This window comes from Galleria mellonella, unplaced genomic scaffold (assembly GCF_026898425.1).
Source record: "Galleria mellonella isolate WM207_F2 unplaced genomic scaffold, CSIRO_AGI_GalMel_v1 utg74, whole genome shotgun sequence".
NCBI classification, from domain to species: domain Eukaryota; kingdom Metazoa; phylum Arthropoda; class Insecta; order Lepidoptera; family Pyralidae; genus Galleria; species Galleria mellonella.
This window is the reverse complement of record NW_026442147.1, coordinates 85,130-99,790: the sequence shown is the minus strand read 5'-3', so window position 1 is coordinate 99,790 and position 14,661 is coordinate 85,130. Positions and strand designations below refer to the sequence as shown.

At 30.5% G+C, this 14,661-nt stretch overlaps 1 protein-coding gene across 1 annotated transcript in view; it reads right to left on the bottom strand.

The window, feature by feature from the left end:
* LOC113516096 (dual 3',5'-cyclic-AMP and -GMP phosphodiesterase 11-like) overlaps nucleotides 1–14,661 on the bottom strand; it is a 65,057-nt gene that overhangs the window by 26,130 nt on the left and 24,266 nt on the right. Inside the window, exons 4-5 of the mRNA XM_052900979.1 lie at nucleotides 1,471–1,578; nucleotides 21–269 (exon numbers count right to left, since the gene is read on the bottom strand). Of these exons, the coding sequence (XP_052756939.1) occupies nucleotides 21–269; nucleotides 1,471–1,578 (357 nt within the window). The remainder of the gene's footprint in view (nucleotides 1–20; nucleotides 270–1,470; nucleotides 1,579–14,661) is intronic.

The following is a 14,661-nucleotide window of genomic DNA, read 5'->3' as shown; positions in this document are numbered from 1 at the left end:
TTAAAGAAAGTAAATATTACCTGTACCCGCTGGCATCGTATTAAACTCTGCGTGTGGGTCAGTATCCTTAGCACCATGTGCTCAATCGTGCTCTGCTCCTCGAAGACCATCCTTGCCAGGTCTAGTAGCACTTGGTTACGCTTAACTTCTAGTTGAGATCTTTCGTATAGCTGGGCGTTGCGCAAACCAATACCGCAGAACTGGAGGTACGAAGCGAATACTTTCTCGTCGTACGCGGTGAATGGACCGTCGTTTTGTTTGTTTATCACCTGGACATAAAAGTTTCGTATTAATTATTTTGTTGTATATATCTAAGTGTAATACTTTTAACTGAAAATACAATTTAGAGTTATGTACATATTTTTAACTGTTGGTTAGTGGTACTCGTGGTTTGTAAGGCTCTAAAAAGGAATTACTCAATAATATTTTTGTGTGCGATATGTAATATTCCGAATAATTCTGAATTTTTGTGTGAAAGTTTTTATTGCGTCGTCAGATTTGCTACAAACTTTGCAAAATTATTGTTTTTAATGCATAATTAAGGTTTTTTATTTCTTTTGTGAAAATACTCCTTAAAGGGGGTGGGTTCCAATTTGTAATTATTTTATATCTACTTACTGTCTACCTTGATTTTGTTTGACAATTCTGATTGTGGGTACAATCAGAATTGTTAAACAAAATCAATATTAACGTGAGTTTCGCTCGCCGCTAGTAAAAGCTAGTACAAAGTGAACGTTAAAAATATTAAATTTAATAAATAAGTTAAATTTTAAAGTATTACTTATATACATAATTAATAAATATTATTATTCTTTATTATACGGTAGAAATCACGTCATTGTTCTGTTTCATCATAAAACAACACTGTTTTATAGGATAGGATTCCCTTGTGATTTACAATATACAAATGAGTAAGGTTCGACACTGATGTTCCTCCCAATGGTAACACTCGACAAAAATCCTCCGATTATCTCATCTGGGATTATATCCTGGAGCATATTTAATTTATACTTCTATTAATATTTCAATTTATTAAGGGACTAATTGTTACTCGCGACTTCTTTCGCTCGACTACGATATATTCATTGTCCGAGATAAAAAAAAAACCTATGTCCATCTCAATCTCGTATAGTACGTGTATACCAAATATCGAAGCGATTGGTTAAGCCTTTAAGTTTAAGATGCGACAATGACTAGGGTACAAAAGCATGACATCTTAGTCCTCAGAAATAGCAAAGCTTTGGGCGTATCTTGGGCGAAACAGTATACTCTATTATGTTCATGGTACTGTTCATGTCTATAGGCGACGATAACCACTTTCCATCAGATGGGCCATTAGCTTGTTTTCCATTTTAAGTTGCTTAAAAAAAAAAAACAAAGTCGATATTTAATATTAGTCAGGAAAAATTCCGCATAAGCGAGAATAATAGGTTAATTAACTATCAGAAAAAAAAAATCATTTATACATACCTGGGCGACACCAATGACCTCTCCGTTGATATCTTTGATGGGCATGCACAGAAGAGATCTTGTTTTGTAACCCGTTTGTTGATCGATATCGTGGTTAAACCTTTCGTCCTGAAACAAATAAAACATTGTGTAAGCTAAAAGTTAAACAAAACACGTGATTTATTACACCTCACACTCGCAGTAGTATGTTTCCCGAAAATTCCTATGGGAACATAAGACAAGTTCACGCAGACACAGCTATGGGAAATAGTAGAATCCTCGTTGCCTTGCCTTTATTTACTCTTTTCCCCATTAAGGAAATTATCTTTACAAAAATATAATACCTGCCAACTCACATACAGAAATGGCAAATTTTTAAATGTTATTTTATATTTCTGCAACAATAATAAAGATTTATAAAGGTTATATATAGCTAATATGTCATATAAGCCCCTAAATTTACTAATTACGATTTATACTTTTTTAATAAAATACTTTTAAATATTTTTATATTTTATCATATTCCCATAGTGTTAGGAGCAAGGGAATTCAGAAAAGAGTTCTTTAAACTGTGATATTTCATATAAATATACATACAATTGGTTGTTAACGCACAATTTGCAAAAGCTGAATGTATAGCTACAACCCCTGAGTTTAGTAATCAGAGAACTGTGGTAGCGGTCGACCGCAATTGTCCTTCGTTTCCGGGAACAGATTGTTCGTCACTTCAGTAATATTATGATGAAATGAACAAGCATACCTATTACTGATAGGTATGCTTGTTCATTTATACAATTTTGATTATTCATATACAAGTTAGATAATGTTTTTTTGCCTCTTGGAATTTTTAACAAGCCTACTTGATGGAAAGTGATATTTATCGCCCATAGACAAAACAACATATTCAAATTAATTAACGCTAAATATTTGTAAATAAATTTATAAAACAACTCTCAAAGAAGGAGGTTTACATAAAGGCTGAATTTTTTGCAACTATATTATGCGATTATGTCGCAAAATTCCAAGCCAATTATAACAATAACTTTTGCAACTGATAGTGTTTATCTCTGTGTTGATCCCATTTTTAATTTATTAAGATTGATTTTACCGTTTTTCTTTTGAGAGCAAAATAAATTTATCATATTTGCTATTAAAAAATTTTAACAGATCGATTGATATGACATGCATCATGTATATATGGAATTGCGACACCACATTTGTATGGCTGGAAGCCAAAAGCGTAGTTGTATCCAGCAACGTTCATTATATTTGCCTGTCAGCTACCCAGATTCGGTCTAACTGCGCCATGGTCTTATTTGTAAATTGGCCAAGTCAATGAATTTAAATATATATAAGCTTTCATTTATCTATAAAAGATTTAAATTCATGTGACAAAATAAACCAACTATAACTTTTTGATAGTTTACGATAAGTATATCTTTACTAATATAAATATGAGAGAGGGTCATAACCTCTTGGTGTATTAACAGTTCAACTAATTGTCAGTACTATACTTGGGCTACTTTTTATCCCGGTTACACGGACGATATCACGGACAAAATACTAGTATTATTATAACTATAATCATACACTCCTCGCAAAAATTAAGGGAACATAAAAATTATTGAAATTTTTGGGTGATTTTCAACAGGCTGTATTTCAGTGAAAAATAATCGTACAGGAAATTTAAAAAAAAGGGTTTTGAAGCTTCAAAACTCTAGTTTTCAGATTTTTTGGTGAAAAAATTTTTTGAGCTCCAGTTTCCATGCAATTCTTAAACAAAGCTGAAAATAATTTTTTTCTAAATTTTCTAGGTTTTGTTTTTCACTCTATGGGCATGGAAAAATTTTTTTGAGCTACTCCATTGTATAGGTCTCTTAGCGTGTTTATTCAGCTTCAAAAATAGCTTTGGATGGCTCAATTACAACCATTTGTCTCCGAGATATCGAACTTTGAATGCAAAAGCATCCTTTTCCATTCAACTGCTAATATCTCTGGAACTACTGGTCGCACAGCAAGCGGGCGCCGAGTTTCTTTATCTGCATAAAATTCTCTTGATTTTTTTCGATTTTTTTTTTGATAATGAATTTTTAAAAAACAAAAAATTGAGTAAAAAGTGAAAAACAAATGAAATTATTGATTTTTGAATGGATTAGGGTGAGTTTAAGGGACAAAAACCTTGTTCCCTTATTTTTTCCAAAATTTCAATCAATTGGTCCGGGAAAAACCGTTGAACCGATCGCTCCAGGGATTTTGGGGGTTCTTTAAGGAACAATAGACTGTAAAATTTTCCTCAAACCTTAGCTTTCCCGCCCATATTAGCGAAGATACAGCCAAGTAACCAAAAAAGGAGAAAAAGTCACTTTTTTCCACTTTTTTCAATTCAATGTTAGATGTGAAAAAAAAATTTTTTCTTCACTAACTCTTGACTGTGCTTAATTGGAAATTGTATGCAGATAAAGAAACTCGGCGCCCGCTTGCTGTGCGACCAGTAGTTCCAGAGATATTAGCAGTTGAATGGAAAAGGATGCTTTTGCATTCAAAGTTCGATATCTCGGAGACAAATGGTCGTAATTGAGCCATCCAAAGCGATTTTTGAAGCTGAATAAACACACTAAGAGACCTATACAATGGAGTAGCTTGAAAAAATTTTTCCATGCCCATAGAGTGAAAAACAAAACCTAGAAAATTTAGAAAAAAATTATTTTCAGCTTTGTTTAAGAATTGCATGGAAACCGGAGCTCAAAAAATTTTTTCACTAAAAAATCTGAAAACTAGAGTTTTGAAGCTTCAAAACCCTTTTTTTAAATTTCCTGTACGATTATTTTTCACTGAAATACAGCCTGTTGAAAATCACTCAAAAATTTCAAAAAATTTTATGTTCCCTTAATTTTTGCGAGGAGTGTATAACCTACAGGATTATAATAATTTATATGAAATATAAAAGTAAACTAAGCAATTTTTTAACTGGCGTGAATTTACTGGGTACAGAAGAATAATACCTGAGTCCTCAGGAATGGCAGCGCATGAGGGGTATAATGGGCGCAACAGTACACTCTGTTATGTCCGTGGTACTGCACATGTCTATAGCCGACGGTTACCACTTTCCATCAGGTGGACCGTCAGCTTGTTTGCCATTCTAAGTTGTATAAAAAAAAAAAAAAAAAAGCAAAACCTTGGTATTGGGATTATTTACGATTTTGTGAACCGATCGTGTATAATGTTGATGATGTCATGAACTGAAGATAGAGATTATTTTAATAATAAAAAATAAGATTAAGACCAGGATAGTCTCCTAAACGTAAAGCTTTCAATTACAAAAGACAATAATTAAAACCAATTACATTAATTGGTAATTATTATACATATAAATTTACACAGAAGAAAACAATCGATTTCAGTTTGTGTAGTACACAAACTATATACAAGTATATAAATAGTAGGTACACTATTCACTTCTTGGTATCGTTAAAGAACGCGTTCTATCCAGCAAGAACATTATTTAAAGTTTTCCTTTCTGTACGTAAACTTCTATTGTTATTGCTTTAAAGTATAAAATTGCGGTCTTTACTTGTATCAAGTTTTTCTATCGCGTAGAAATTTTTACTTTTATTACGTATAGTAAACATTATAAATACTTCCTGTCTTTAGAAACTTTATTAAAATAAAACATTAAAGCTTTGACCCACATAATTCAATATGTTTAACTAAGATAATTTTCCAAAAATCATCAATTAGTGAAATGTAAGGAACATGTCGTCCCTCTTTCATTCTTTCTTCACATCACCATTCACGTACTGAACATAAGCCTTCCCCATGAGGGGAGTTTTGCCAGTAGTTGCTATGCTTGGCGAGTTGGCAATCGCAGTTAGTTAGTTTTAAAGATGTGAAAAGAAGGAGTTGTTTATTCTATGTCAAAACCAAACGGCGTTTATGACCTTACTATGTATTAAGTATACAAGAAAAGCTTTAAATATGAATATCGTGATCTTTATATACCGAGAAAACATGGTTAGATGTGAAAGTTACAAAAAACAGACATTGTCAAATTTTGTAAACTTTTTACAATTTCAGATAGAAAAAACTCAACAGGTATAAAAATATTATACTTATAAATTCTGTAAGAACTTGTGTCAAATGTAATAATAGCTTATAGCTCTTCGATGCAATCATGAAGTCGCTTGGGGGTTAAATTCTACTTTTATCGCCAACTGACACGAGAGTGACTTTAATTGGCTTTTCTCTGTAATAATAAATGAAATTCCATTTACCAGCAAAACATGTGATGCAAAAAGACACATGTGTTTTTCCAACTTTACTACGTTATATATAAGAGAAGCTAAAATTCAATTATCGTAAGAACTTGATAGGACGTGACAATCACAAAAAAATCAGTGTTGATAAATATTGCAATTTTTTTAAGTTTTCATAATAACTCCATTAAGGGCCCACTCATGAACATAGAGGTCTCTTCTGATGGAAAAGGAGAAAAATAATAGGTTACTTTTTCCAAGATGGCAAATCTGTATGGTAATTTATTTTTTAATAATCTTTAACCGCTATATTCATTTTATACTGTCGTAATTTAACATTACTATTTATTAAAATCAATCAAGCTACATTTTTCACCAAGAATTTGGATATAGGATTTCTAAAAATATAAACCTGCATTCTTCGATAGTTGGGTAAAATTAAGGAAAACCCCAAATGCTATTGCATACTAACGAATACTATATTTTATACACTACTATTTTACTGTTTTACAAATAATTTTCAAATTTAGCATTTGCGCCATTTATGTAGAATTATTTCTAACCAAAGCTACATTCACATGATCCAATATGATGCTCACGTAGACGTTATAAAGATAAACAGGTACCTATATCTGCCTAAAACATCAATGCGAATGCCTTAGAATGCTTAAATAACTCGTTTTTTATCATAGTACATTTGTAATAGATTCGCACATGGAAATCATTATGTTCGTATTATATTATTACTAAAATTATTAAATATAAATTGCAAGAGGCGATTAAGGAAGGCGAGGTATGGGTAGCAGCGTCCCTCTCAAAACATCTCTAAAGCCTAACTGCGAATGCTAATCCACTTGCCAAGCGTGGCAACTACTGGAAAAACATCCCAAGGAGGCTTATGTTCAGCAGTGGACAGTTAAAGACTGATATGTTGATTAAATCAAACGAATCTCTTTGTGCTTCTATTCTACCGCATTCTCAAGCACAGCTAGGAAAATTACAAGACATCTGCGTATTATTTTCGTGGAAAATTAACTAATAAGGTTAAAATAAACTATGACCTTCTTGATCAATTATAAACCAAAAAAAAAAATATACAAATCAATGCACATAACGATAATAGTGGGTCAGTATAGTCTTGTTTATAATTCAAAGAAATAACTGATTTAATGTAAATTTGTAGCATATATAGACAAAATATATAATGCTGTATTCTATTACTTATTTGTTTGAGTTTATGGCAATCGTTTACACGAAGGCTGTATCGGATCAACATTGACATATTTACAATGTGGATTCAAACACCTGAGTCAATCTAAATCTGCAGTAAATATAATCAAAAGATATGAAACGTATTTTACTACTTGTTTCTTCAGGTTTGGAACCAGTTGTTCACTGGCCTATTAGCCAATATAGTTATTACGTAGAACACTTTAAAAGTGTAAATATTCCTTATAATGGAAATATACAGAACAATCTGCTAGCTAAGAATAAAACAAGTAATATATTTTCATACTCAAGTTACAATGATCTAATCCGATGCGATCTCAAGCATTTATATGCAAATTGTTTGCATAAACTGTGAATACGTGAGCACGCATGTACTGCCAATCTCGGCAAGGTCAGGGTTTTGGAGGTGGGCCAGAGAGCATTATATTCATCTCAAATATGGTATCGGCTTGTACGGGTCATGAAAAAAATCGACCTTGATTATAATACGGAAGATAATATTTATTTCATAACAAATAAAACTGACTTTAATCTTGACCATATTAATATGAGATCAACACCAAAAGTAAACTTTTGATTAAAAACATAATCATCAAAATTAATTTAGACTTACGATTCGTACAAAAAATACAATCGATTGAGGACTTTCTCCTTTTCAAAGTCAGTTGATAAATGTACCCGATGACTACTTAAAATAAGTAACAAAAACATGGTCTAGTATTTACACTTTGTCATATTTTTTTAGAAAGCAGACTCTCTAAACTTTCGTTTGCTGAAATACATACTAGAGTAGTAAAAGCAAGGAAATTATATCCTATACTCTAGTACATCTCAATGACTGTGAGTAACAGAACGCAGGTAATACGTCATGAGTATCCTCGATATTTGCTCACGACATATAACATTGTAACACATTTTACTCTATTTTAATGAAACTTTATTGTACAACCACAAATACACAAAGAAAAACAAAAACAATTCATTCACAAATAAATTACTGAATAATACAAAACACATAATTTTCTTTAAATATACATGAAAGACTACACAATAAAATAAAATCAACAAAGAATAAGTTTAATTGAGGATATTATACAGCCTGAATGACGCTAAATCGCGGCGTAGAGAACAAAATGTGAATTGCGAATTCAGGGAATGTAGGTGGATGCAGACCAAAGCGTTAAATACAACTGAATCACGTACATAATTTAAATCGGCATAATAAAACGGTGTTCCCATTCGAATATTAATGGTTAAAGGGGATTTGGTGTTTTTAGTTTACTACACCTGCGGTAAGAATATATTACGCACATCCGTTAATTCGAATGTAAAATTAAAACGTAAAGCTGTGAATGACCACGAGAGTCCAATGACCATACGCATGAAATTATCGTGGTTCATAGAGGAATTGGAATGAACTACAGGCAAGACTTTAGCCCGATGGTCCGTCTAGGTGAGCTAAAGTGGAATACGGGAAAAATCACTCGTTAATAGGCAAAATAAAATCTGTGAACTACTATTATCTGGTAAACATTAGTAAGTGAAGCATAATTAAATATTACCATGATAGCATCTAATGTATATCAAATTATCATTATAGAGATACAGATATCGAAAATACAGATATTATTATTTATGTCTAAATTTTATGAATTGTTAATGAGTAAATTTAACAAAATAATTATGTATTGTAAATTTTTGCAGTAAAATCTTAAATTATAGGATACAGAGTTTATAAGAAAATACTAATTATAATGGCGGTTTTGCCCCACACAAGGAATTTATTCCAGTCAAACTGAAAGTCTGATAAAAATTGTGAAATGACAGAGACAAAAAAAATTGCTAAAGAAATACATGAAAATAATAGAGGTTCCCACATGGCACAACAATGATACTGGGCAAATAATTTCATGTAACCATTTAGCTTTTAGACTTTGACAATAGATAATACATATAATATTCTGTACAAAGGAGGCATATATTTTAATCTCGTACTTAAAGTACATATATACAAATATAATAATCGAGTCAGAAATAAAAAATATTACAAAAAAGATCATTTAATGGATACTGATGAAAAACGTACCAAACAATTGATGTATGTAAATAACCATCTTAATAATCTTTACACGTAAAATAATAAAAATATGTAAACTACGTCTACGTCACAACAAAGAACTGATAACACTATTCAAATGTGACGCAAAAGAACCGGTCTTGTTATTTATAATCCACAAAACTAGATCACTGGTTTGAGTCAGATACAAGCTTTCGATTGAACAAGATAAAAGGATAGTTCTTTGATAAATCTAGACGCTAGACCCACATCAACGAACGTATGAGGTGACTAAAGACGGGTAGTATTTTTAAGCACGCCATTTGTCGTTGAGCGGGTGGAGACGGCAAGAATAATTTATATTCACTCACTGCTTGTGACGAATCTCGGATGAAAACTGACTCGAGGATTAGATGAAAAATGTTTGTAACAGAGACTGATTTACATACATATTTGAATGAGATTCAACTGGTCAACACGAAACTTTTTATACATTGATTAAACTTTATCTTGGGCTAATTATTTATGACTCAGCTAGCGACTGTATTATTGGCATGATTAATTGAATGGAATGAAAAGTAGCTTAAACACTTCACAATGTTAGAAACTGCCTGAATACCTTTCATGGACAATTGGTTGAACCGGTAAAGCATAACGAAGTTAATAAACGGTTAAATTAATTTCACATTTACGAGTTTAATATTATGAAAGATTAATATATTACTCGTTAGCTTTGTTGTATTCACCAAAATACTATTGAATATTATAAATGTAAAAATCGGTATATGTTTGTGGATGAGTAAATTACTATTAAATGGTTGAATATAGATGAACCATAAACTGAATAATAACATAATTTTTTTTTCATCCTAATTAAGAAATACAAAGCTAATTTGTCGAAATTAATTCAATTTAATATGTTACAATGTCTAACATTAAATTTGTATTCATTATATCTAACAAATTTAATTAAATATCTATTATATGTTTTAGTATCAATCAAACTTAATACCTATATAAAACTTCGAATTTAGGTAATATACAATATTTTTTACTTCTAATATTTTATTTATAAAATTTCTCCGCGTTAAATATTATATGCAAACTCAAATAATGTCTACTCATTCTAGCCTTGAAAGACCCCAAGTTATTATACGAGTCAGAGAACACAGACGTTGGGAGAGAATTCCTCTTCTTGGCTATTCGAATAAGAAATGAACAAGCAACGAGCTCTGCATGTACTTTACTTTTAAATATACATAAATGAACCAAACTGATAGCAAAGGAATACTTCTTCGAAAACACAATTCCTATAGACACAAATTCAATTAACCGTATGTAAATTAGATCCTTCAAATGTAATTCCTGACTAAGCAAGAAACCGCATGCAAATCAAATACATCCGAGATTCAATTTCAATTCGATGAATGAATTTTACTGGATCTTTGGATAGACTGATAAATATATGCTAATGAATGAAACTTAGATAGTCTCGGCAACTCAGTTAATTGATCAGATAGATCAGTGGGGTTACTCTTGAAATAAATTCTAATAGATCGATATTGCAATACTAGCGATATAATGGTTCCATATTGTTCTGTTGTATGCATATTAGTGTAACTTGCCAATGTAAATAAATTTCAAACCGATCCCAATTCTAACTTAATACCTAATTGTTGTTTTATGAGTGCAGTACAAAGTTGTTATTGACATTAGAGTGGATTCATATCGATATTAAATTCAAAAGTAGACCTGCAGGTCGATCTCTCAGGGATACCGAAAATATATTCGAACTTGTTTTCTAATATGTAAACTATTAGTTAGTCATTTAATTTAAAATTGTTGCCCGTAAAAATAACCGACTTCAATTGTGACAAAACCAGTCATTTTGATTTATAAACAAAATTCATGAACTAATTTTGGTAAAATTTTTGTGGAACCAATTTGTAAATATGTCCTTTCAGACAAAAAATATTTTTTTAAAGCGGTTGAAAATTGGCGGAATTATGAGGTAACAAAAATACGATCGAATTGAGAACTTCCTTCTTGAATTCGGTTGAAAAACTTTACTTATCTTACAAATATCTTTACGCAATGTACACAAATCGTATGACTGTCTATTTTTAATTTAAAATAACAATTTAATTCACTTGAAAAGGTTTGCTGGAAGAAATCTCTTGTCGGAGATAAGCTCGGTTTGTACATTACATTTAAATTTATTTGTTTTTATCATTATGTTTGTGTATAATAAAGAATAAAAAGCGATCAAATGGAAATACATGAAGGCTTCTAACGTGACTTATTGGTCGATGGCCTTACATATACGTGCTCTCCGAAGTACGCAGCAAACCACTTAATAAATTAACCATAAATAAATTTTCAAATTCAGATGTTTGTAGGGAGTTCGATCTTAGGATCATCAAACATGCAGTCAAGTTTCGACATACTGATTCACTATGCAGTAGTATATATAACAAGTACATAATTAAAATAACTTTTAAAGATAATAAACCTTAACGTTCCATGTACGTAAACCCAGTGCAGCATTATATTTTTCTGGGATATATGTAATCAAAGATTAAACTACAATGTATAAAACCAAGAATAACTTTATACATTCACTCCAGTATATCTAGATTCTACTCTCATCTTCAGACATAAGATACAATCTCAAACTAGATAAAATGGAACAAAGTATACGCCATTCTCTATATCTAAAAGTAAAATTTCAGTTTCATATTACAGCGAAATCATTATTACAAAAATTCTTAGAATTACAGTACCTACTGAGGTATTTATGAACTAAACTTTATAATCCTTACTATTATTATAAACGTGAACGTGATTGTGTTTGTTAACTTTTAGAACCGCTCCGCTGAACGGCTCATCCAATTGAAATAATACAATATAAGCATATTTCAGTAACATCAGACAGATAAAAATACCGCAAATACCTCTATTTATATGACAAAACTATTTTTGCCAATTCTACAAATATTTAAATATAAATTTTATGTAGGAGTTCACAATACAAATAATGCTAGAGTAATTTAAATTTTTATAAATTAATTTAAGATCAATAATAGGCCAATAATGACAAAAATAATATGGAATCATCACATAAAGGATACAAAAAATATAAAATACTCAAATTGAGAAAAATATATAGTTGTGGCATCTAATTACATTGTTTACGATTCTAAGTTACATAAGAAATCAATAAAAAAATTCAGGTCTGTATGGTTAGAACTACTTTAGTTTTAATTCTTGTTTGTCCGTAATATAAGACGCTAAGTTATAACATTATTAATTTAAAGTTGAAAAATATATTTTCAGAGTGGCGCTTCAGAATGGACCCCATTAAGAATATTTACGTATATAGTTTTATGTATATCCATAATGGCAATTTACATCAATACTTATTATTCAATGCATATTATAATTTTTGACGAAAAAGCAATTTCGAAGAGTCCATTGAGAATTCATTACTTATTCGCATCAATTTATTATAAACGACTCAATATAAGACTGAGTAATGTGTTTCATTCATTTCATTTTCAAATCTGTGGCAGATAATATCTTTTTATTACGAACTACATTGAAAATAAATTATGTATATTAAGACTCTACTTATCTTTATTAAGAGAATTTTGAGGTACAAAATGTCACTTAGGAAACAGTGAATTCTTCAAAAAAAAACTAAAATATAATAATATATGAAATAATATATTTCTATAGGCATTAAAAAACTTTTAATGTACTAAACATTAAAATGCTTATGGAAATATCGTGTTCTTTATTCTTATGGGAATATATCAGACCATATAATTGTTTCATCATCATCATTATCATATCAGCCCTTAACGGTACACTGTTGAACATAACCCTCTCCCTTGGGGGGTTGTGCCAGTAGTTGTAAATTGTTTAATTGTGTAATTGTTTTTTAAAAAATTTACACAATTTATAATACAAGCATTATCTCAAGACTTTTCCGCGTTTATTAAACCAAAATGAATTGTACGTATCAATAAGATGCCAATAGATAAACAACTTCAGCTGTATATTTAAATAAAATATGAAATAAGGATTATTTGTTAATTTAATAATTTCCTTTTTATAATGTGCTATTTAATAAATATAAAAGAATGTATATGCATAAGAGTAACTGTGGACGAAAAGTACAAGAATGCAAACTAGTTAAGTTACGGTGGGGACGCGCATAGAATTCTTACGATGATATGAATCATAAAACGGGATATGAAGCCCAGATCATACCACACGACGTTGCAGAGGGAATGAAATTTATTTATATTCATAACATTGACGTAGAATGAATCAAAGATTTATATAGCTCAAATCAAAGCACTACTGAAAACTCCGTTATAAGTTAAAACTACAAATATTACTATGACAGAACACACATAAGTACCTTTATTGGGTACTAAAACTTATATCTATTAAATGTATATATATATATATATATATATATATATATATATATATATATACACTATTGTATAAGGAACAAGTTCAGAACTCATTAATATTTCTGCGTACCTGAACCGATATTGATGATTATTACGTTTTAAATTAAAAAAGACTCGCTTTTGTTTCATAATAATTTCGTAACTTAAAGAAAATACTGATACCTACCTATAGATATAAAAATACTTTATTGCCAGAAATCGCACTGAATTATCGCAACAAAACATTACATTCTTCTACACTGGTGTATTTCGCCCAGAGTAGCTTCTTATAACAACTTAGGAATGAAAAGGAGTCTTAGTGACACATTGTATTGCGTAAGCTCGAAAATTACTCGGCAATAAAAACTCTTCAACAGAATATTATTCAGTAATTCCACGCTCTACGTTATGATGACTCCATCAAGTCGGAATAAAAGATCACGCCAATCCGGACAGTAAAAAGTGTGGATGTGAAACTAAACTTCCTTACTACAGTCGTGTTCATCGCAAACTGTTTGTATAATAGAGGGAGCGAGCCCTGGCATTGTCATTGTTTAATGGTTGCTCGTAGAATACAAAAAACGAAACGATAGTACCCTTTGTATTATCGTTTCGTTTTTTGTTTTCAATTTTTATACATTCTAATAAACTCAAAATTAACCTTACTAGGAAAGGTAAAGGATTATTTAATTTCCCACAAAGAAGAAAGTTAGAAAAAACAAAGATTTCAGTGTTTAACATGCAAAAATTTGTTATCTACTTTCATATATTTTGGTAATCTCACAGGTATTTTGGTAGTCTCAAACCCTTACTAGGAAAGGTTAATTTTCCACAAACAAGAATCTGGAAATAAACAAATTTTAAATAATGCCCAAATTCTTATTTTAAAACGAATAAAACGGACCTCGACTGAACAATAAGATATTTTATTAACAGATTAGATTAGAAATATTTGAATTTAGATCGTGGAATAATAATTAGATTCTAATCTTTATTTTTTTTTTCTTCGCTAATTATACATACGATTCCACGATCTATATCTATTTTTTTTTATTCTATTATGAGTGTTAACGATTGAAATCGTTTTTTTTTTTAATAGCACTGAGGTGGCAAACAAGCAAATGGCCCATCTGATGGTAAGCGGAAATATTTTATTTGTGAAATAAAATATAGTTATTAGAACTGATGTTAGTCTGTCTCTTTATTA